This window comes from Panthera leo, chromosome C2 (genome assembly GCF_018350215.1).
Source record: "Panthera leo isolate Ple1 chromosome C2, P.leo_Ple1_pat1.1, whole genome shotgun sequence".
Lineage (NCBI taxonomy): Eukaryota > Metazoa > Chordata > Mammalia > Carnivora > Felidae > Panthera > Panthera leo.
Genome location: NC_056687.1, coordinates 5,813,072 through 5,838,103, shown reverse-complemented (window position 1 = coordinate 5,838,103; position 25,032 = coordinate 5,813,072). Strand labels below are relative to the sequence as shown.

Here is a 25,032-nt window from a genome sequence, read left to right as displayed (position 1 = left end):
AGTTTATGTTATCAGCCTGAAATGAATTCAAATGATTATGTGCTTTTATAATATATGTGTAAGTAGATAAGGTTCATCTACAAGAAGCTGAAATCCTAAAACAGCAACAGCTTAAATAATAAAGTTTATTTCGATCTCATATAAAAGGTATGTACTTGAGGGCAGTCAGTGCAGTTTCAAGGAGCATCAAACATTTGTATTACTTTTTGCCATTCTCAGCAGAAGACTCTTAATTCAGGGCCCCACGTGGCTGCTTGAGCACTAGCCATTGCATCTGCATTCCAGCTAGCAGAAAGCAGATAGGAATAAGAGAAAAGGGCAAAGACTGTCAGCTTTCTCTAAAGGAGATTTCTGTTTTCCTACCCACGTCACGCCAGCCAGAACTTAGCTGAATGGCCACACCCAACAGCAAGGAGGCTGGAAACCTAGTTCTGGGTAATTATGTACTCAGCTTTAAATCAGGGGTTGAGAACTAAGGAAAAGGGGACAGGTGGAGGCCAGGAGCAGACTCGGCCACGATACATTTCTGCTCACGGAGTTTCTCGAGCACTTACCTATCTGGCTGGCTTGCTTGGAGGGCTGGTCTAAGGTGATGGATGGCTCGTTTGTTCTCCGTCCTCCCAACCTGCCTGAAGTCATTTTTCTTTGTCAGCATGTGAAGGAAGGCAAACTGTGGCTTTTCTGAGGGGGTTGCTGTTAGGGAAGTTAGCTGCTGTTTCCTGGGAAGGAATTGTCATTCTTCGCACGTGCTCAGAAGAGGAAAGAGACACTTCCTGTGTTATCCTAAAGGGCTCTCATTTGCCCACTTTATTCAGGCGATTCTCCAGTAAGCACTAAAAAGTTTCCTATGCGAATGAAATGAAAGCCTGCTCTCCGATCCCTAAACACACAGGGGGTGACCCCCTTACAGAACGCCCCCATCCTTTCCCTGCCCCCATGTGAACTAGGGGTGCCCACAGCAGACGATGGCACAGAGAATAGAATACACTCGTAGATTCAGTAGAAGGGGCTTATTACAGGGTATCAGCGCCTTACGGCATTTCTGAGCAGCAGAGACCCCAGCCCGTCCCACGCACAGCCAGAACAGTGCATCCAGAAACACCCAACCGCATGCAAGTTTTTCCGGCAGAAGCCTCACTGGGGCGTAGACACAGGCCAGCCGATGTCCCTGTGGCTGCCCCGGAGAAACCCGAAGCCTCTGCCTCCGTGCTTACCAGCTGTGGGGGCTTTCTGGGTTTGTTTGCCAACCCCCCAGGGCTCACTTCTGCCTTCTCAGAGCCTGACACATTGCACCTGCCTCCCGGCCCTAAGCCTGGGGAGGGGGCGGGGGGGCGGAATCCTACTTCCGGGCCGTCTGGGAATGGATTTCTTCCAGCTTCTCAGCATCTGTGCTGGAGGGGGTGGGTGGGAGGAGAGGGTGTTTGGGGAGCCAGTCTGCGTGCAGGAGCCCTGCACTTGTAATGTTCTTTATACATCACCAAGCAGGCCTGTGCACACTTTCTCCTTGTCCCTCTAAACATCTTGAGAGGCCACCAAGTCTCAATTCCTCGTCGTCCCCGTTTCAAACACGGGGGGAGCATTTGAACCTCAGCAAGGCCAACCTGGCCACATTCTTCAATCAGTTGGAATTGGAGTTTAAGCTCTCCCCGGTATAGCTCTCTCATCATACCTCATCGGCCTGTCTTCATTTTTCTCCCCCTAGAAAATGTAGGCATTTTGTCTAGTGCTATGGGCTGGTGTCCCCCACCCCCCAAATGGTGCACCCCCACCCCCCAATTCATATGATGAAGCCCTGACCCCTGGTACTTCAGAACGTGACTGTATTTGGAGACAGCATCTTTAAAGAGAGAATTAAGGTCACAACTGATTAAGAACACGACTGGTGTTCTTACAAGAAGAGATCAGGACACAGACGCACACAGAGGGGTGACCATGTGAGGACAGGGGGAGTAGGTGCGGTCGGCATGCCCAGGAAAGGGGCTTTAGAGGAACAAAACCTTGCAGGCACCTCAGTCTCGGACCTCCAGCCTCCAGGTTGTGAGCAAATGCATTTGTATCATTTAGGCTCCCAGCCTGTATTACTTTGTTACGCAGCCCCAGCCGACTAATACAACGGGGAACGATTTTGCCTTTCCAGTAGAAAAGTTAGTGTTTTCAGTGATATTTATATCTTCTCGTTGTGCTCCTCGTAGGCTTAATGGGTTTTGGAGAAAATTTGATCTCAGCAGCACATATGGGCACCCATGTGATTACTTAAATGCCCCAGCCGGGTAGTCATCTTATATAAGCAGGGCGTATGGAGGTAGGGGCCGGGGCAGCCGCGTAACTGAAGCCGAGGCTGTCATTTTCAGCCGGCCAAATTAGGCTTTGCATTAACAACAGCCCATTTTGAATAATGGAGACTGTGGGTTTCTGAATGCCTCTATTTTAGGACAAGAGAGAATTTCCCGGTCTTGGAGAAAAAGCTGTAAGTACCAAAAAGGTGCTAACGTAGTGTGGAAAGTTGGAAGAAGCGGGAAATGGGTGTTTATCCCGCGTGAGAACACAACAGATGCAGAAAGCCCCCTCTCCGGCTGCTGCTAATGCCTGACCTTGTCCTTGCTCATTAATCTCCGCTGCTTAGCCAAGACCTGGAAAATTGCAATTCTCCGCACCAGTGGCCCCTGTTCAATAAATCCTGAGCCAGTGGGCAGGAACGAGAAACGGCTTGGAGCTCAGAGCTCCGGCCCCGGCTTGCTGGGGTTCCATGCTCCTGCCCAGCCACGGCATGGGGGGAGCTGCTCTAACTCGGGACGAACTGGCTTTCCCCCCAGCTTTTGAAAGAACATGCTGTCACTGTTTTTTTTTTTTTTTTTTAATTGTCATTTCATAAGACGGATGTTTGATGCTAGCATTTGTTTGAACTAGGGGTACAAATTTATCTTTATTATTTTTGGGAGGGGAGTACGTTACCCTTCCCTAACGCCAGGTGCTTTGTTCTCTGGGTAGGAGTTTGCTTCAGCTTGAAGCTTGAGGGATACAGTTTCCAATCTTTGCTTGGTTTTCTGGCTCGTCTCTTTGCTCTCCCTGCCTCGAAGGCCTGGGTTTGTGTCCTTAGGAAGGAAGCCACACTGGCTGTCCGTGACCAATAGGTAGGTGGCCCCCCGTGCGGGAGAGGGCGGAGAGCCCGCTGAGAGGCCCTGGGAGCCCACAGTCGCCCTGGATCAGTTAGCTTAAGTACATCAAGGGTAACACAATGGACAGGTGTTAATTCTTTCCAAGTTACTATTATACTTTGAAAGAAGGTAGGGCATTCTAAAAACCTTAGTATTCTAATACCCCATTTGCAAGGCACACTTAGGTTAAGTGGCTGTTATTTCTTTATGGTGTGCTAAAACCTAGGTCCTTTTATAGTAGGCTCAGAGCTGCGTCTCCTTAATCAAGGCAAACTCCTACTCAGGACACTTATATCCCAATTTACTGCTTATGCGCAAATTTCTGACCTACAGGATTAGGACTTAGGAGGTAATTTGTTTCTGTAAAATAGCCCTTCAAGTACGGGGAGTTATATCTACGTAAATGAGTGTGCGTGTGTGCGTGTGCAAGCCCGTGTTCACGACTTATTGCTAGTACCTCTAGGCAATGACTGTACATCATCATAAACTCAGGAACAAATGTATTTAAGAGTTCTTTCGATCCAGCATGGGGGTTAGCGTGATGTATTTTTGAACGATGCTGAATTTCAAACTTTTAATCAGATCCTGGGCTGTCACAGGATCCAGGAATAGATCTGTTATGCTCTGGATGACTACGTGTCTGATAATTTCTAAAGAATTTATGCTAATTATTTGACGTCTGCGACTTAGATTGCAAATGCACGGATGGGGAATAATTCTTCAAAACGAGTTGTTTCTTGGCAGCCGAGGGCCCCTGCCGCCCCTCCCTCCCGGGCAGATGGGTCTTAGGCTATTTTTGGGGACAGGCCTCCTCCCCCAACCCTGTGTCTTTCCCAGACGCCTTACCTGACCTTGTAACACACACACACACACACACACACACACACACACACACACACACACACGCACATTGTATTCTTGGAATTTATGAAATTCCATTACTATTTGTGCATTTACCTTCTTATTTTCTGTCTTCCCCCAAGACGGCAGGGTTTGGGGCTGGTTCTTTGCTCTTTCTCTCGGCCTCTGGAACAGTGATGGACCCACACTAGGCATTTGAGACCCTTTGCTGAATGATGAAATTTGGTGTAAATTCCCCCTGGACTGCCCACTAAACAAGCAGATTTTGCAAACTGGTTGACTGCATCATGTATATAAGTTGGACCATTTAAGATTTTCTTTCCCCCTAAGCAAAATGAACTGGTCCGTACAAACGGCTGTCATCCTGGCCTCTAAGAATCTGAAAGTAACCAACACTGCAGATTAAAAACAAGATTTGGAGCGAGACTGGGCTTCCGAATCAGCCCTTTGCCAAGGTGATCTCGGGAGAGGCACGTTATAGTCACTGCCCCTTCGTAAAATGGGGACAGTGGACATTTCCTGCAGCTCTTGAGAAGACAGAAGCCAGACAAGGGAAAGAATACAAAGCTACTTTAGAACCTATAGAACCCAAAGTTAGGTTTGGTGTTATAGATTGAGTTGTGTCCCCCCAGATTCATATGCAGAAGCCCTGACCCCCAGTGCCTCAGAATGACGCTGTATTTGGAGATGGGGACGTTAACACGGTGATTACTTTAAAACGCGGTTTTTTACCCTGTCTGACCCGTGTCCTTCTAAGAAGGCGAAGAGACGCCAGACCATGTGAGGACACGGTAGGCAGCCAAGGAGAGATGTCTCAGGAAAAACCAAGCCTGCTGACACGTTCGTCTTGGACTTCCAGCTTCCAGAACTGAGCGAGAACAAACGTCTCTCATCTAAGCTGTGTGTTCTGGGCTACTTTGTAGCAACCCTGCAGACTAACACAGGTGCTCGGTAAGCACCTGCTGATGGGCCGTCGCCCTGACTTGATGACCACTTACTCTAGTGCTCGTTCTGCATTTACTAGAATAGATGCACGTGGGCCGCCTGGAGGGCTCAGTCGGTTAAGCGTCAGACTTCGGCTCAGGTCACGATCTCACGGTGCGTGAGTTCGAGCCCCGCGTCGGGCTCTGTGCTGACAGCTCGGAGCCTGGAGCCCGCTTCGGATTCTGTGTCTCCCTCTCTCTCTGCCCCTCCCCTGCTCATGCTCTGTCTAGCACTCAAAAATAAATGAACATTTGGGGCGCCTGGGTGGCTCAGTCGGTTAAGCGTCCAACTTCAGTTCAGGTCACGATCTCGCGGTCCGTGAGTTTGAGCCCCGCATCGGGCTCTGGGCTGACGGCTCAGAGCCTGGAGCCTGCTTCGGATTCTGTGTCTCCCTCTCTCTCTGCCCCTCCCCTGCTCATGCTCTGTCTCTCTGTGTCTCAAAAACAAATGAACATTAAAAAAGTTAGAGTAGATGCACGCAAAAACGGGATCATAGTATGTCAACCCATTTTCCCTTTCGACAGATTTTCATGGCAACAGCAGAGACTTGGTGATATTCATTCGGGATTGTCTTGAACTGGTATAGCTCCTTCCCTTTATATTTATGATTCTCTATTTTACATTTGCCATCAAATGATCTGTAAAAGAAAACCCACTTAAATCTATGAGGGAGGACCTGTTTAATGCTCACTGAAGAGTGGCTCTTATTACCATGACGTCTTAAGAACGGCTACCTGACCGTCTCTCTTATGGCATCATAAAATCCAAAATAGCAGGCCTACTTCCTATCTCGGTGTCTGCAGGGAAAAGGCAATATTTCAGGAAAATAGCGTAAGAGATATCCACGGCAGTGCAGAGTCTATCTGAATAGCACTGGGTTGTTTCCTGGGGAGGGGAGGTCACGGCAGCACTGAAACACGAGGCTCCTGAGCCTGGGGGAGCGTGATCGCTCACGTTGCTGGCCGTCGGCTGGGCTCTGTGTCGTGTCTTGGTGTGTGATGAGGTTTCTGCCCAGGGAGAGAAGTCCGGTTGTTTGGGACTGTTTTGCGCTGTGCTCCTTGCTCTGAGAGGGAAGTGGGGGAGAGAAGACGGGTGGACGCACGGATTGGAGAGGGGGTAAATGGAAGAGAAGGTGCATAACAGAGTAGACAGTAATGGCCCAGGACCCTTACCTTTGAGACTAAGGCTGCTGGGTAATGAGCTGGCAGAGCTGGGTGAAACCTGCGGGGCTGGGGCGGGGGGCGGGGCGGGGTGGGGGGGGGGTGGCTCCTGGCCCACCTGGGCTCACAGGACGTTGCACTTATGGGGGGGCTCGTGAGTTACACGGTCAGAAAGTTGGGTTCCTTCCCCTTCCCCAGGGGAGTTGCTTGCTCACCACTAGCTTTTTATATGAAACCAGCTAATTGGTATGAATAACCTCTTGACCGTTCTCCCGGCCAGCCTCAGAACTTCTTCACAGAGGGACGCACAGAAACGCTAAGATTCCAGAACCCCAGACGTGCAGGAATAACAACGACCATGCAGCAGCGGGCAGGTTACAGAGTGTTCTGGGGAAACACTGCTCACTCCGGCTGGTGGAAAGCCGCTGTCAGGGACGGGGGTGGGGGTGGGGTGTCACCATGCCTTTTTGTCTGCTCCCGGCAGTGGGATCCTAGAGAAGCATGTCAGGGAGCCCACCCGGCCCAGCGGGGAGCAGGCGCACGTCTTTATGAAGGGACACGTGGAAGAATCCGGGGAACGGCTGCAGGGTGGCCTGGAGATGAGAAGGGCACACGTTTGCCAGCTGCCATTTAGATCTGTCCCTCCCGAGAGAGAAGCCGAGCCGACGGGGGCGGGCGCCCGCAGTGCCCCCTAGCGACGGAGACTGGGGACTGCAGGTTTAGTTTAATCAGCTGAGTGTGGGCTGCACCTGTCTTTTGGTACAGCCTCTGGGCCTTCCGCTGCCCTGCCGAGCGAGGACATGAGGCGACAAGCCCAGCAAACGCCTCCTGCCATCCAAGAGGCTGGGGAGGGCCTGACGCCTCGGCGCCGCGTGGCCGGCCCTGCTGGAAGGCATTCGTTCCCTTCGCCTCCTCATGAGGCCCCAACAACTGAAGGTCTGAGCGGGTGCAGGGCCTGGTGGCTGGAAAGCCATGTGACCGCCCACACCCCCCTCCACCTGCTTTGAGCTCTGGCGTGTCCTGCTCAACACCACTCACTGGGCCAGCGCTTCAGTTTGCAACGTGGCCTTGACCTGCACAGAACACCGGTGGCCGGGTGCCAGTGGCTTTTAAAGATGATTTTACCTCTCCCGTTTCGGAGATGGGCAAACCGAGGCCCAGTGAGGCGATGAACCTTCATGAGAGTCACAGAGCAGTGGGACATACCCCCAAGTCACTCTACCTGGACCCACGACCCCTGCTTCCGGCAGCTGCCTCACGGGACCAGGAGGACCTGGGGGTTGGGAGGGAGTCAGCCTTAGCCCAGAGAAGGCTGGAGGCCACTGCCTGCCTGAGGCTGCTTTTCCTTTATTCTTTGGCCAGGCGCTGATGCCAGGCCCTGTTCTAGGCACAGAGCCCACCCAGAACTCACCCCTGAATGCCTGTGAGTCCTTCTGTCCGCCCAGGCCCTGACCATTCCCTGCGGCAAGCCCCCACCCCCCACAAACGATGCTTCCTCATGTCGCTCCAGCGTGGCCCCATTTTCCAACTTGTGCACAAGTCATCCGTGGACGGTGCCCCTCAGCTGGCCCCCTGGAGGCTTTGCCGTAGCGCCTCCCAGCCTCCCCCCTTTCGAGTTCAGGTAGAAGTGGAGAGGAGACGGTTACCGCTGAGGGCGACCGACTCGTGTAGTCCTGAGATAGAGGCAGCCCCGGACAGCGACCTGTCCTCTTCATTACCAGACTCACTTGCAATCAGCGGTCACTAACTGAACACCTACTATGTGCTGGCCCTGTGTGAGCTTCTGGAACAAGGCGGATGAAGCCCCTGACCTCATGGAGCTCAGGCTGTCGTGGGACGAGGGACCACAAAGCAGGGAGGAGAGAAAGAACAAGGTAGTGATTGCGTGTGAGGAGCCATAATGTGGGGTGCAGGGCTGGGGTGTGTCGGCACTTCCTGTCCCCCCCCACCCCGACTCCACCTCCCCCGCAGACGTGGACCAAATCCTCTCTCCGAGCAGCAGAATAGGATCCTGGTGCTGCCCCTGAGCGATGGGGAAGGGAGGCGCTCACACAGCCACCTGTACCCTGTTGCTGTCCCCATCATCTGGAGGGTGGGAAGGAGACCTTCTGGAGCAGCTCCGTGACTCGGTTTCTCCAGGGCTTGAGGCTTGCAGACGCGGAGTGGCCCTGAGGGCTGTGGTGCCTCCGGACGCCCTCCCCCCACCATCCCTCGGCTCCTGCTGAATCTGGGGCGCTCGGAGCTGTGCCTTCCTAGTCTTAGGACCACACGGATCATTTGCATCATTTGCATCATTTGCGGTGAACCCTGTGGCACCAAATGTAACTAATTATTCCTTCCCCACGGCATTCTGGGCCCCCCTCCCCCGCTTTACAAATCTCGGTGGAAGGAGTAAGAGTATCAGACCTTCCCCAGGGGATGCTTGACTCTACTCAGTAACCATTCCTGAAATAGTCATGCTTTCTTCTTTAAACATTATAATATTTTCCCAACGAGGGAGGAATGTATAAATCACTTTTGGCTGAAGATATTAGTTTCAGATGAGATTGTGAAATTTATTTTTATGGCCCATCTTCAAAGTCTCGTGCAGCTCCTAAATATACCTCATTTTCCACACCTTCCTTTGTCGTTTGCCAAAAAATAATATTGCTGTTTTCTTCATTATTGTTAAGGGGACGGATGAGTCAGGCCGTTCAAAGGCTTCAGGTTGCAGTGTTTTAAGACCGAAAGGCCTTCCACGTCCCCTTGAAGGAGAGCTGGTCTCCCACTTTGTGATCACCACACACCAGATGCTGGGGATCCTTGAGGAGAAAGAGGATGTGGGGACCTGAGCCGTCTTATGACAAGTCCTAGGGCTGAAGGTGTTATCACCGCTCTGGTTGGTGCAGAGGGTCCATTTCTGGGAGCACGTCAGCTGCAACGGGTCACAGCTCAGGTTTGCCAGACACTGTCCCATCCCGGGCTCATGCGATAATGTTAATGCAACACGTTTAAGGTCCTGACATGAGCCTCAGGGAACTCCTGCCCCGCCCGGAGGCCCTAATCTTAGTAGATTTCCTGCAACGTCCTTTGAGATGTGAATGGCTACTCGATGCAGCACAAGACAAACCCATGTGTGCCTCCGTATCATCTGGGCTCTTGTGGGTTAGAAAAAGATGGCCCCCAGATATTCCCTGGACACTGGGGCTCTTCACATTCCCTGCTGTCGTGGACATCGGCAGCCAATCTGGGATCGAGGAAAACAGTTGTACTGATTGAGGTCACAGACCGATCAGTCTGGCAAGGCTTGCAAAACTCTATCTCCTCCCAGATAGAGTTGAGACTGGAGGGATCTAAGCAGAAACTGCTTAGTCTCTGGTAAAATTGACAGGAACCTCCTGAAGGGTCTGCAAAGGAAATGTCACATAACCAGATGCACTTGAAATAAGGGGCAACTCATGTATATTTATATTCTTATCTATGTATTATCTATCATCTACCTACCTACCTACCTACCTACTATATCTATCTATCTATCTATCTATCTATCTATCTATATCTATTATCTATCTATTACTTATCTATCTATCTATCTATCTATCCGTCTGTCATCCACCTAAGAGAGAGAACGAGCAGGCAGGGGGGAACAAACCTGGTTCACTTGAAAGGAATCTCATATCCTCCACTTTGTCAGGGTGCTGCCTGAACATTATTGTCCAAAGTCGCGGAGAGAGGAAGTGAGTGAATGGATGAACTCGGGCTGCCTGGTGACAAAGTCAGGAATAGAACCCTGTCCCTGCTACCTGGCTGGGGCTTTCTCTCCTTCCTCAAATGCCTCTGACATTCCCATTCCAAGCTGGATGAGCCCAGCACACTGCTGGGCTCCAGGTACAAGTCCAGGTGGCAGTGAGGTGTTGTGGGGTAGGTCGTGTCCCCATTTCCGCCTCGAGCCAACTCTAGGGCTTTATTCTGCACTTCGTCTGTGGACAGAGTAGTTGAGTCTCAACTTTGCCTGCATCTTACAACCACCTGAGAGCCTTGTATAAAGTAGGGCTGTCTGGTCCTCCCCCAGGGCTACTGACGCACTTGACTTGGTTTTGCCACCAGGGTCTCTTCCTAGTGCAACCCCGAGTCTGGAGTGGGGCCCAGGGCCTGTTTATATATATATAATAATGCTTTATTTATTTTTGAGACACAGACAGAGTATGTGCAGGGGAGGGGCAGAGAGAGAGAGGGAGACACAGAATCCGAAGCAGCTCCAGGCTCCGAGCTGTCAGCACAGAGCCCGACGCGGGGCTCGGACTCATGGACCTCGAGATCAGGACCTGAGCCGAAGTCGGACGCTTAATCGACTGGGCCACCCAGGCGCCCCTAGGCCTGTATATTTTTTAAAAAGACGCCTTGGGGCACCTGGTCGGTTGAGTGTCCGACTTCGGCTCAGGTCATGATCTCACAGTTCATGAATTCGAGCCCCACGTTGGGCTCTGTGCTGTCAGTGTGGAGCCCGCTTCATATCCTCTGTCCTCCTATCTCTCTGCCCCTCCCCAACTTGTGCTCTCTCTCTCTTTCTCTCTCTCTCAAAAATAAATAAATATTAAAAAAAGATTTAAAAATTACCTTGGCAATTGTGATTAACTTTCATCAGATTGAAGGAGTTGTAAAGATTCTTCCCTTTTATGACTGGAGGATTTTATTTATTTATTCGTTTTTATATTTGGCCAGAAGGCAGCTGATGTTCAGCACAAAAGCCTGTGTGTTCACTTTGCTTTGGCTTATATCCTATTTTCTGCGATCATTACAGTGTGAATTAGTTAAAGCCTTCTGGCATAGCAAACACACCGCTAAGTGTACCTCCTTGGAACAAAACGTAAAACCTGTGGAAGTGTGGCCAAATTGTGAAGGTCAGATGCGGTCATCCGTTGGCAGCTATGATGAAGACAAAAGTCCTAATCCAATCAGCAATGTCACTGACAATCCAAGTATACACAGAAACCCAGTGACTTTAACCCGGAGCTCTTGTGAACGTCAGTCGTCCACTGGGTCAATATCTGTGGCACTATTAAAACTGTATCTCCGTGAGGCATCAGGAAACGGTAAAAACACAGCTAATATTTTTAACACTATGTAAAATAAGGCCATGAGACACAGAAGATCAGGTACAGAAAATGTCGGAGAGGTTGGGACTGTGTTCTTGAGTTTTGCGGTCTCTGACAGGTGTAGAGTTGGGGCAGCCAGACAACAGCCCGTTCTGGGCTCTGATGGGGATCAGGAGCCCTTGCAAACCAGGGTTCGTGCGCGTGGGGCGGGGGTGGTGGGTGTGTGCTTCACGGTGGACGGACGGCTGTCCGCCCTCCAGCTCTCAGCTCAGTGACCGCCTGATGCTTGTGTTTTCTGTTGTTACAGACGGGCAGAAGAAAGTTCAAGAAGAATTTGACATTGACATGGATGCGCCAGAGACAGAACGCGCGGCGGTGGCCATTCAGTCTCAGTTCAGAAAATTCCAGAAGAAAAAGGCTGGGTCCCAGTCCTAGCGGGAGAGCCCCCTCCTAGTCTGCCAGAAGACACCGAATTCAACCATCATCTGTCAAAGAAGTTAAAAGAACATCACCCTAGAGAGAATTCATCTGCACACGATACACACATGCACACCCGACCTGCAATGCATGTACAGAGACCCGTGATATTTATTCCCTGATAGGAAGGTGTAGACAATGCAGCTGTGAGTGGCTTCATCTCTGTTGATCTCTAGTATCGTTCCTCCTGCACCTGTTTTCCTCGATGTTGTAATAAAATGGAGTTACGAAGCGTGATTAAAGTGTCTGCTTCCTGTCTCCCCTTAGATTAACCTGGGAAGTTACCCAGAGCTAGAGGTGACTGCAGGGCAGCTGTCTGTGTTCTCCATCCCTTAAGAGTTGGAGCTGAAACACGGTGCTTCCGTGAGGAGGCTTTCTGTGGCAATGAGACGTCCGCTCTTTGCCATACCTGGAGAGTGCGTTTTCCTCTTCTGATGGGAGTGTCAAAGGGTCCGCAGCTTCCCAGGGGAATTATGACTCACCCGGGACGACGAGAAGGGGGTGGGTGGTGCATCAGCATTTGGCGTGTGTCACTCAGCTGTGCTCAGCAGGTGCGTTTCACAACTCCAAGGGGGACGCTCCCCACTTCCGCCCCCGCTGCGGCCGTTCTCTCTGCGCCCGTGTGGCTCCGTGGGGAGAGGTGGCCCTCTGGTCTCCCCCACCTCCCGGAGCTCCTCACCCTGTGATGTGCTACTTGCTGGGATCATTCCCAAGACCTGCAATTTGGAGAAGCTGTCTGGCTTCTCTGCTATCACATATCTTCCCCTGAGGACCTTGCAAGTAAATGGTTTCACACGCCCTGGAGGGGCTCCCCGGCCGGGGAGGAGAGGATGGTCCACAGGGTCAAGAGCAGGGGGTTGGATGCTTGCCTTGGGGCCCCAGATGGCAGGAGCCCTGAGCTACTGAATCTTGCTGTCGTTGGAGCTTTGCCAGGTGGGAAGCTGGTACAGAAGCCGAATCTCACGTTCAGCGTCCTGGGGCGCTCGGGGAAGGCACGACGTACCACTGAGGGCCATCCCGTCTCCCTGCGCCAGCTCCTTCACCAAGGGTCGAGTTGGAGCGCGCAGAACGGTGGCCAGAGGAGAGACAGGGCTCTGCGTGCCTGCGTGTGCTCACACTTGTGCCTGGGAGCGTGGGTGTGAAGTATGGTGGGAGGGGCATGGTGACGGCTGGGGGTGGGGCCCATGCTGTGCCTCTGGCAGGGCTCACTTGCTGCCACAGGTGTCCGGACCGAGAAAGACGGGCATCCTTGGGAAGATGTACTGCTTCGAAAAATGCACCTGAAAGTGTGTCTATTGTGTTTGGTGGGGAGAGCCCTCCTACTGGACAGTTCTCTGGGGCTGTTGGAGACAAGACAGGGCTGGGCTCTGGCGTTCCTCTAACAGGTTTCTGATTAGATGAGTAGCCAATCGGATCGCGTCAGTGGCGGCAACCAGCCGGGGCTTCCCGGGGCTCCCGGCAGCCGGGGACTCACTGAAAACAGGACAGCAGGTTGGGGGGGGGACGACTGAGAACAAGCTTCCCGAGACAGCAGGGGAAAATGCCACAGAAGTCCTAGGGGCCGCTGTGTAGTCTTTATGGAGGTAAAGAAAGTTGGGAACATAATTCAGTTGAATTTCTTTTATGTCCTTCTGTGCTCCCACTGTCCCCTTGTTCTCTGAATATTATCACATAAAGGGAGTGGCCGCCTTACTAAGCGTGTCTAGCCCTGATGGCCGGCATGGGTCTCCTCCAGCTCTGATTCACCTCGAAGCAAGTCTGCTTTTACAGTTAGGATGCTCCCCCTAGAGGGGACTCTCCATGGGAAGCTGGAGAATCTAAGGAGTGTTCTTCCCCAATGTTCCAAAGGGATGGGAGGCACTCCTCAGTAATAATGGCCCATTGGTGAAGAAAGAGGAGAGGGGAGGCGAGAGCTCTCATGTATGGAGAGACCCCTGAATGGTCCCGATACACCTCTCTCACCCTAATCGCAGGACCAGGGGACATCTGGCTTCCTTTGAGCCATGGGAATGAATTTAATTTTTCACTTCCCAGGTAGATTCATAAAAGTGTCAAACTCCAACTAACAGCAAGGGGAAGATTCCAAATGTGCCCCCCTCTGCGTGGGAATTGGGTACGTGCAGCCGATGGCTTCCTGGAGCAGGTGTGGTTTATGGCTCCAGGCTTGGAGGAACCTTCTCTTCCCGTGGGCTGCAGTGTTCATCCCAGAAGGGAGGAGGGAACTTCCTCAGGGTGTGCCCAAGCAGGGGTACATAGGGTATCAGCAAGCTGGGACATCATTAATTCAACTTCATTCCACACAAATTTATTGGACTCCTAGTACATGTATGCACCAGGGCTGTGGCCGTGCCTTGTCAAGGTGCTGGCAGGCTGGTGGGGAGGAAGCCCAGGTGAACAGATGATAAAACAGAGAGATTTGTGCTGTGGCAGAACATAGGTAGGGGCAGCTTATCCAGGCTTGGAAAATCACCCAAGTCTCCCCGACAAACTGCCACCCCAGCAATGATGGGAAAGATTATGAGAGTCACTAGATAAATAAGGTGGGTGGTTGGGGTTGGTTGGTGGGGAAGGGTCTGGGCAAGGCCCAGGAGAAGGGGATGTTCAGCTTTGCAGAGGCTTACTGGATTACCACATCCCAGCCCAGGGCAGGTGGTTATGTCACCCACACCCGGGCAGGTTAGAAGGCAGGACCCAACACTTGAGTCTTGGAACTGGATTCATCTTCTATTTCAGATCGGCCAAGTGACTGCAGACAAGTTACCTATTTAAGCAGCGCTTTTCCTGACCATCAAGGTGATGATAAAGTGTACTTGGAAAGGTGGATGGGAAAACGTTAGAAATAAAATACTTGAGTGTCTGGCTCAATGTAGGTATCCAACATATGAAAGTCAATACTGACAGAACCATGTGGTAAAGAGTTCATCATTGCTTCCAGCAGCAACAACCTGTTTCCTAGCTCAACCCAATGCAGAGTTCCACAGGACTCCACTACTCTTGGTGACAGCCAGTTGGGTCAGTGATGGGCACCAGACCCAAGATGTGGGATCAGCCAATCAGAATCCTTCTCTTGTGAGTTTGAGCTAATGGTCATGGTACTGAGCTAATTAATGAGAAACAGATGTTGAGTTGGGGTCAAAGCTAGTATTGTGGCAGGTAAGTCTGCAAGAAAGCTTTCCACAAAAAAGCACCCCCCCCCTTTTTCAAGAAGTAGCAAAAAAGCCCATTTGGAGAGAGACACAGGAGGGCGCCAAGAGGAATTTGAGAGCCAAGAAATATGGGCCCGCGAGAGACAAAGGGTAGCTTAGGTTGAGTTAGTTACTTGGTTGCAATGAGCGGAAACCCATTCACATGAGCTAAAAACAGAGAACAATTCAGGTGCCACAGACGTCCAAGAATAGAGCATCCAAGATGTCCAAGAAAAGAATAGAATGCCATGGGCAGAGGAATGACATTAAATTTATAAATAAACTGGGCACAGTGGGGAAAGAATTGACATCTTTATATTATTATCTTTATAGCATTTTATGACTTTCAGTAGAGTTTTACAGTTTTTTTCATATGGGTCTTTTTGTTCTATTTCCAGATACTTCATGGTTTTTGTTGTCCTTCTAGATAGTATCTTTGCCCAAAGTATTTTCTAGTTGATTTTACTGTTATCTAGGAAAACTACTAACATTGTGTATTTAACTCTGTAACTATTCATCTTATTGAACTATATAATATCTTGTGGTTTTTCAGTGGATTCTTTGGGATTCCCTGGTAGGCAGTCCTATCATCTGCAAAGAACGATGATTCGTGTCTTCTTTCCCCCAGTTTTTAGCTTCTTTCTTTTTTCTTGTCTTCCTTATACTTGATTCTTGTATTTTGAGGGAGGCTGGGGGGTTCAGTCAGCCTCCAGTGACAGTGACAGACCATCTCATGAGATGTGGTTCTCCCAGGTCATCTGTTTTGGGTCCACTGATTGCAACTTCTTGGGACATGTAGTCTCGAGTCCTGCAGGCTTTTTGTCATACCTTTGAATAAACACATTTTGTACGCCCTGATGATTAGCCTGCATGGACAGGTAGAATTGTAAGGGGAAGAGTGGAGAGGGGAAAGAGTTTAGGATTGGAGCTTATTTAAGGTTTGTGTTGCAGGTGAGGATTCACATGGATTGCACGTTCAGGAGATTTCACTTGATTCAACTCAAAGCATAGATCATTGAGGTGGGGTCCCTTGGTCAGTCTACAACGTCCACTGTCTTAGCTCAGGCTGCTATAACTAAATACCACAGACTGGGGAGCTTAAATAGCAGACATTTATTCTCACAGTCCTGGAGGCAGTAAGTCCAAGATCAAGGTATCAGCTAATTCAGTTCCTGGTGAGAGCCCTTTTCCTGGTTTGCAGATGGCCTCCTTTTTGCTGAGTCTTCATATGGTGGAGAAAAAGAGACCTCTGGTGTCTTTTCTTCTTATAAGGGCACCAGTCCCACCATGGGGACCCCACTGTCATGACCTCACCTAAACCCAATTACCTCCCAAAGGTCCCACCTCCTAATACCATCACGTTGGGAGCTAGGACTTCACCATATGAATTCGGTGGTGGTGGGGGGGCACACAAGCATTCAGCCCATGACATCCACCTTTGCAGAAGCAGGGATGGGCAGTTCTCCTAGACGTCAGGGACTGTAATGTGATCAGACTGAATAGCACATTGGATTTTATTCACGACCCTGCTGATTAACTGCAGGGCTAGAATTTGTAGCCACTCCCTGACACTATTTCCTCTCAGTTGCTGCTTTGAGGTTGGCTCTCCTTCCCTCATGGCTGTGGCAGTGGACTCCATTCGGTGCCACATTGCCCTTTTGGAAGTAGTGTGTTCTTTGCTAACAGATGCTTAATTGAATAAGAATTAAGGGTGAGTGAGACATTGCTATGCTTTCTGTGACCTCCCCGGGAGGCAGGGATAATGATGGGTTTGGCAGGGCCCTATCAGCCTTCCTGAATAAAACAACCAGGGACTGTGAAAACTGGAGCCACTAACCTTGTTCTCTCTCTGCCCCTTGCCCTGTAAAGCTGATCTGAATATGAAGATTTTAACCCACACCCCGTCCTGAAGCCAACAATTCTCATTATTTCTGTGTGCCTGTTCTGCAGGGTCTTGGCCACTTGAGTGCTTTCAAAGATGCCATCCCATGAGTCACGATTGCTCACAAAGGATGGAGAAGTGCTTCTCTGATAGAGGTTTTTGAGCTTTGGTTGGGAGTCTTTCTTCTAGCCCACAAAACTCAAGACTCACTTCTCAGCCCACCTATAAAATGAATGGCAGAGCTTCAGTTAGAAGCTTCACTTGTCCTGAGTCCTTGACTCGTGGAATGGATTCCAGTGCAGAAACACCTAGATACAGATGAGACCACACAGGGCAGTGTTTGATGAGACCGGGAGGGGTCTGCACCTTCCTTGCTGGGTTCTGCATGACTGCACGTCCCCCTCTGGTGCAGCCACAGCCACCCTTGTCCCGGACTTTTAATCAATCCCTGTGTTTAAAGCAATCACACGGTGTGTGTCCAGCCCCAGACAGGACGGCTTTGGCTGACTGGTTAAGTGTTGACTGGTAGAATTCATGGCGGGGAGAGAGCCAATGCCTTTCCCCCCCCGGGTAATTTCAGCAGTCACCCTTCTGATTTCTCCACTCTGTACCCTTGTTCCTCTTTCCAATGCATTCCTTTGTGTCAGCCCGTCATTTAAGAACGCAGATTGAATCATGTAATCTTTTCCGTGCCTTCCCACCCCCAAACTTAAAATCCTTGAGGGCTGCACTGTGCTCTCAGGATAAAGCCAATTTCCTTGACGTGACCTGTGAAGCCCTGCGTGGCGCCCTTTCCCCTCCCTTTCCGGGGTTTCTGTTCCGCAGGGGCACTCCTCCCACATCAGCTCCTTTGAGTCTGCTCATCTAGTTCTGAGCTGACATGCTACTTCCTGGAACAGCTGAGATACAACTAACTACCGTGAAAGATGAATCCCCAAATCCTGGAGGCTGCAGCCCATGGAGTTTTATTCCTCACTCACGGCAGAGTCTGATGCAGGTGTTCTGAGTCACGGCTGTTCTCCACGTGGGAGATGGCATCCAAGGTTTGTAATGGGCCAGACCCACAGGTGACTCACATCAGTTCCACTGGCCAGAATGCAGGCACGTGGCCACACCTGTTTTAGGGAAGCCAGGAACGTAGTCTACCCGTGTGCCCAGGAGGTGGAGGAAACAGGCTTGGGGGGACGTCCTGTAGTTTCCGCCACAAGCCTTCCTGTCCCATCCCCACCCCACGCATGAGGTCCTGTTCTAAATGGCCCTTATTGCAGCTTTAATCTCGCACGTGTTTATGTGATTCTTTGATCAAGGCTGGCCTCTTCCCCTCAGCCCCGTGAGGTCAGGAACACTCATTTTATGGGTAGTTTAGTTGCTTGGTAAATACTCACCTTGAGAATTAATGAATACATCCGAGCCCAAGTGTTTTGCGTGTGTGGTACAGAAAATGTCTCCCCTGACATAGTCGAGGGCAGAGGGACGTAGAGAAATCCTGTGCTTTCATTCAGTGAGCAGCCAAAAAAGATTGTGATTTGGTCAGAGTTCAAACTCAGCCTGTAGTCTTTGGTTTTCCATTTTCCTTTCTGAAGAGGGCCTTAGAAAGCCAGCCTGTTATGGATTTTCTTGTCATCCCACTTTACGGTGACAGACATACAAAGAGTTCAGGACAGATGGGCACTGACTGAGGCAAAGGCATGTTCGTAGGCCACCTCTCTCCTGAAAAAAGCAAACAAATCCCCAAGCTTGTGGTGGCTTCAAGGACAAGAGGGTTCTCAACACTGCAGATCCAGGATCCTGGCTATCATACTTTTTCTCACGTCATTCCTTCCATACAGAATGGAGCCCCTCCTTTCCACTCACCCTTCTGGGGAGAGGAGTCCTCCCTGGACTATGATCAGCAGAGCCAGGATTTGACCTCAACTCAGTGACTACTGTCCGTGTTATCCTGTGGGAACTATAACTTCTTTCTGCCTCAGTCTTCCCCTCTGTAAAGTGGGTATAGTAAGCTCCCAGCAAGGAAGGGAGGAAGTGAAATCTTTTCCATATGTCGGCCTGAAGCAAGATGCTGAGCACTTCACGTGTATTCATTTAATCTTAGCAGTCTTAGAAAGATTATACCCATTTTGCAGATGAAGATGTTAATGTATTAAGTCTGAAAGAGGATAAAGAAATGCTAAGGTTATGCACCCAGTGAGGGAAGAGATGGAATTCTTACCCAGGTCTGACTTAAAAGCCTGTGGTCTTTGACACCTACATCACCCGGTTTGAGGCACTAAATACCAATGCACTGTAGCTAATGATATTTCTTATCCACATAGGGCACCGTTCAGGTTCTATAGTCCCCAGTGACGCCCATGGTGCCTCCCTCATCCATTCAAGTCCTTAGGGGGTCTTCTTGACTCTGAATTATGACAGTGTTGGTGGCAGGTAGAACAATGGCCTCCAAAGATGCCCACGGTCTAGTCCCCAAGACCTGTGGTTATGTTCCAGTACAGGGCAAAATGGACCTTGCAGATGTGATGAAGTCAAGGGTCTTGAGATGGGGAGGCTACCCTGGTGGTCTGGCTGGCCCCGTGTCATCACGGAGTCCTTATCACAGGAAGATGGGAAGGACGTGTCAGAAAAGATAAGGCTACGGGGGTTGGAGAGATGCCCTTGGAAGGTGGTGGAAGGGCTGAAAACCAAGAAGTATGGGCAGCCTCCAGAAGCTGGAAAAGGTGAGGAAGCAGAGCTTCCCCGGGGCCTCCAGAAGGAACTCAGCCCAGCCAAATCCTTGACTTTACTCCATAAAGCTCATTTTGGACTTCTGACCTCTACAACTGTTACAGTAAATTTGTGTTGTTTTAAGCTACTTGCTTTCAGTAACTTGTAGCAGGAACAGGACACTAATACGGTGTTTTCCTGTGCCTTAACACTTGGTGTGGCCTCGTCGCTTCACTGTGACCAGCGTGTTGACTATTACCGCCCTAGCTGTGGAGCAGCTAGGGCGGGGGAGACCACGGTTTATCCCTCTCCATAAGGACACTGCAGACACCTAAGAGGGGTTGAGAAAAAAATCTGTTGGGTCCAAAACCATGGCCTAGTGGTGAGGCCATTGAGATGGGCAGCAGGTCACCGTGTCACTGGCCCCGGCTCTGGGGATAGAAGCTGCACAACTTTACACTGCAGCCTCCTTGGTGGGACCCCCTCAGACAGGGAGGTGTTGATGGTGGGGGAGAGCTGGCAGCATTATGGGGTCCGCAGCTGGTGGGGCCAGACTACTGCAGCTGGACTCAACACAGCGGTGTCAGGCCTTGGGGGCGGCCAGCATCGGCTGTCACCACCGATTACCTCGTGGTTCAGGTATAGCTCAGGCTCTTTCGTGTGATTCGTTTGCAACCCAAGCCAGCAGGCTCTGCAGCACCAGGCCCTGAGCCAAGCTGATGAACACAGCGGCCGCAAGAATGGTTTTGCCGCTGCAGTGCCGTGAGCGGAGACGCAGCAGGTGCAGGCCCTGTACCACCTGGAATGTTCCTCCGGTGCACCCATCCTCCCAGCCCCAAGCGCTGAGCAAAGGAAGATGCGTATCTCTGACATCATCCCGGTGTAGATTAACAGTAGGTGAGGCAGACAACTTGGTTAGTTTGATGACCTCCTAGGCGGGCGTTCAGGGGTGCGGGACCTCCATGGAGCTGCTTGTGGGGTGGCTGGGCTTGGCTCTTATGATTGTCTGGGTCTAAATGGACAAAGGCGTTCTCCAGCTCCCTGGTGAATGGGCGGGCTCTTAATCTAGCCCTTACTCGTTACAGCCCCTTCTGTGCCTCCGTGCTCATAAATCAAAGAGCGTTCAGTCCCGCAAACCGCTGTAGGGATCTCACCCACCCCCTGCATTTTATAAACAAATAAAGCAAAGCTCGGAGAAATGGAATGGCTTGTCTGTGGCCGCCTGGCCAGGCCCCGGCCCAGAGCCCTTCAGGGATGGTGTGTCTCCAGACAAGGTTAGCCCACAGACAGGGCTGATACAGCCCATCTGGCCTTGCCATCAGACACATGAAAGTGCACTGTCCCACATCCTAGGGACCCCTTGCTGGCCAGCTTGTACAACTTCCTGCTCATGTTCCCTGGGAGTGGCAGTGGAAGAAAGATCAGAAATAAACATGGGCTACTCCTTAGCTATTTTAGTCCAGATCTCAGAAGAGTGGAGAGGAGGAAACGTGGCCCTCAGGTTAAGCCCAGCTGCTTTCACCAACACCCCGAATAATAGTGGCTCCAACAAGAGGGCTGTCTCACCCAGGACAGTCTGCATGAAGCATTCCAGGGCCCCTCCTGGTATCAGGAACAGTGTCTTACCTGCTCGTTCCATCATCCTCAGGCCCTGCCCTTTCCCTTCTGGTCACTGTGGGTCCACATTCCAGTTCTAGGAAGGGGACATGGGGATAGCCGCCTGGGAGGATGGATATAGAGGGTCAGCACACAGTCTACACCACGTGAGTCATCCTGTGGCCTGACCTATGGAGATGGGCACGTTTATGGCCCAAGTTCTTCAGACAGTGGACATCTGTCCACTTCTCTTGGCCAGGGTGGCCTGGGAGCATGAGACCCATCTGTTCTCTGTGCTTTCCCATAACCCCCCAGCACTGGTCATTTCAGTTAACGCAATGGCCTCCTCTTTCCAGCCTCTGTGACTCCACTGGGACTTCTCCCAACCTGTGTGCAGGGCAGCTAGAGGTGATAAGATGTCACTGCCACTCATTATAGCCCCCAGTCAATGACTGATGGTGGTTGGAGGACAACTGTCCCAGCTCCCTCGCTCCTCGGGTGAGATCGCTCCCAGGCTGTTCCCCACACACAAGCAACCTGCCCGACGATGCATCTTTGTTGGCTTTGTGTTTTCCTGTGTCATGTCCTCACTTCCCTCCCCATGCCCTCAGATAACCTCCACAGTAAACCACTTACACTTCAATCTTTGCCTCAAAGTTTACTTCTGGGAGGAGCCAGTCCCAGACATATGGTGAGGGAGACATGTGGGCATTTTTAGCGAACACTCCAGCTTCCAAGGCATCTGGACCATATGTTTTGTTTACATCCTATTTTTCACAACCTCTTTTTATTAAGAAATCAGCTTCTTAAGATTAAAACGGGCAAGAATTGATTTAGTTTTCATCCATCAAGGGTTGTTTTGTCCCTTTCCTTGAAGGAAAAACTTTTCTGCCAGGGAGAAGGACGGTGGAGGGAGATGGTGTAACCAGTCTGCTTTGTGTTGGGCTCTGGACAAGTCTCGTAGATGCAGAAATGAGAGACTCAGCCTCTACTTCCCCCAGAAGGCCCCCTTCCAGCAGGAGATTGAAGATGTAAGTAGATGAGGAGGAAAAAATAAAGCCACGCTGGCCAAGAGATCATCCTTTTTGGATGAGCAGCCCGCAAACATGTCATGTGGAGCTCATGTGTATGAGAGAGCGAGCATGGCCTTGAGAAATGAAAGGGTCTCTGTGGCAGGGTTGGGTGGGAAGAAGCTTCTTGGATTGGAGAGTTGGAAAAGGGAGAGAGGACAGTCCAAAATGGGAGTTACGTGTCTGTAACAAGCCCACGCATTCTTGCATCAGCTTCAACTACTTGATCACAGGAAACTGAGCCATGCAAACCTCCCCCTGGCTCCTTGGGGATTGCACATCCACTTTCCCTCAGCTTAGCTGAACGTGCACTCCAGGTCACTTCAGGGACGCCACTTTCTTCATTGATTTGTTATGACTTGGTGCTCAGGTCTCTGGGATATGCTGACATTTTGGATCTGCTTCTGCACCTCAGGTTAAACAGGGATGGTGTTCTCCACACGTGTACCCCTGTCCCTTCCCCCAGTGATGTTTCTCACTGCTTACTCTCTGTTCCTCTCTCTTGTTCTTTGTCGAAGTCCCTTACCCTCCAGACCATTTTCAAGAAGGACCTTGCTTCTCAAGAGCAACTCCTTGTGTTTGGTCCAGTCTTACTAATCTCAAGATTCTCTGCCTGAGGGGTAATTGCTTCCCAGGAAGCTCTCTGATGCTTCATGACAGCACTTCTCCGGTGGACACAAACTCTCAGTGGTCCTGGCTGCAGAGAAGCTTGAGTTGACAGTCTGCACAGAGCTGAGCCTCTTTCCCAGCACCTATGCTATTCTAGAACCATGAAGAGCTATTACAGTTAAAATAAGTTCAGTTTGGGGGTTACCTGGGGGACTCAGTAGATTAAACATCTGACTCTGGATTTTGGCTCAGGTCATGATCTCGCAGGTTCATGAGTTCGAGGCCAACATTGGGCTCTGTGCTGGCAGTGTGGAAGCTGCTTGGGATTCTCCCTCTGTCTCTGCTCCTCTCCCACTCATGCTCTCTCTCAAAATAAATAAATAAACTTAAAAAATCAGTTCAGTTTGGGATGAGGCCAATTTTACTGTGTTCCTTCAAGGTTTTCTGAGTTCCAATTCTCCACTTTTTCCTGTGGTTTCTAAGCCCCAGGCTGTGAGCTTCCAATTTTCTTAATGGGCAACCTAACAAACGGAGTTGTCTTTCAGACAGATTACATCATATTTATCTTGCTTTAAACTAGATGCCTGACCTGGATTGAACCAATCCTGGGTGTGCCTCTTGGCTTCCTCTGGTCTGGGGCCACACTCATCTTCATTGTGAGTTCTCTCCAGGAAATCATGTCAGTGTCTCTCCATGGGGTATGTGGACTTTAAAACTTGGCTTTGCAATAAGTGGTCTGACTCTGAATGGAAAGTGACTCCAGTAGGTTTTAGGGATCAGGTAGGACCAGCAGGGTGTTGTGTGAGTTTCTATTGTGTGAGTCATTCTATCCTGGGCCCATATTCACAAGAAAGATCCAGAACTTGATTTGCCATTGAAGATGAGGAGGTGGACTGCCTCCCTCCTTTTCTTCCTGTCTTTCCTACTATTCAGGTTGCTTTTCCTTTCTGTCTCATCTAGATTCCCATTTTAGATCCTATGATAATAATAGCTGTCGTTCAGGATAGTTAATGCTAGCTGCTGTAACACACATCCCCACATCTCAATGGTTTACTGCACAAGAAGTATCTCGCTTCTATGAAGTCTGATGAGCATTGTGTAGCTCCCCTGGGCAGCTCTCCACCCAGGATCCATCCCTGGGATCAGGGACTCAGGGACTCAGGGACTCAGGGACTCAGGGACTCAGGGACTGAGGGTCAATCCCTTGGGTGACTCTGCTATCTTGGTTCATTTGCTTCTGAGAGAAAGAGCTTGAGGGATTACACCATGTGCTGGTTTTCCATAGCAAATTGCCACAAAATGGGGGCTGGAAGCAACAGAAGTTTATTGTCTCTCAGTTCTGGAAGCTGGAGTCAGAAATCAACGTGTTGGCAGTCATGGTTCTTTCTGGAGACACTGAGGGGAAATCTGTTGCATGCTTCTCTCTTAGTGTCTTGTGTTTCTGGAAATCCTTGAGTTTCCTTGGCTTGTAGACACACAACTTCAATCTCTGCCTTCACTTAGGCCTCTCCTATATGCATCTGTGTGTCCTCTCTCTCTCTCTCTCTGTTTTCTCTTATGGGGCACCTGTCAGGGTGCCTGGCTGGCTCAGTTGGTTGTCTGACTTCAGCTTAGATCATTATATCGCAGTTTGTGGGTTTGAGTCCCGCGTCGGGCTCTGTGCTGTCAGCTCAGAGTCTGGAGTCTGCTTCAGATTCTGTGTCTCCCTCTCTCTCCGTCCCTCCCCCATTCATGCTCACACTCTTTCTCTCAAAAAAGTAAATAAACATTAAACAAATTTAAAAAAAGGACACCTGTCATTTGATTTAGGGCCTACCCAAGACCTTTGACTTAATTGCACCTGTAAAGACCCTTTTTTTTTCCAGATGAGGTCACCTTCCCAGGTTCCAGGGGCTTGAACTTGGATGTATCTTTTGGGGGACCACTACTCAACCTAGCACACACAGTTTGTTTTATTGTTGATCCTGGAGGCGCACACTAATCTACCCACTTTCTACTGGTCAGAGCTAATCACTACAGCACAGCCTTAGCTGTGGGGGGGCCTGGGAAAGATGGTCTTCCAGTTTGTCGAGAGAAAAGAAATGGAGGTAGTGGGCACCTGGCCAGTCTCTAACAGCAGCTAACACTCAAGGGGCATTGCCTCAGTTCTCCAACTTTCAGATCAGTAAACAGAGGCACAGAGTCCTTTGAATGATTTCCCAAGGTTATTTTTTGGTGATGGAAGCACTGTTTTCATCTAAACTGACAGTTTTAAAGCCTGTCCCTTTGCCTCTGTATGACA

The 25,032-nt window shown here is 50.4% G+C and overlaps 1 protein-coding gene across 1 annotated transcript in view; it reads left to right on the top strand.

Moving 5' to 3' along the window:
- PCP4 (Purkinje cell protein 4) overlaps window positions 1-11,943 on the top strand; it is a 60,285-nt gene extending 48,342 nt beyond the window's left edge. Inside the window, exon 3 of the mRNA XM_042903124.1 lies at window positions 11,543-11,943. Coding sequence (XP_042759058.1) covers window positions 11,543-11,670 — 128 coding nt within the window. The 3' untranslated portion in view covers window positions 11,671-11,943. The remainder of the gene's footprint in view (window positions 1-11,542) is intronic.
- The last annotated feature ends 13,089 nt before the right edge of the window (window positions 11,944-25,032 follow it).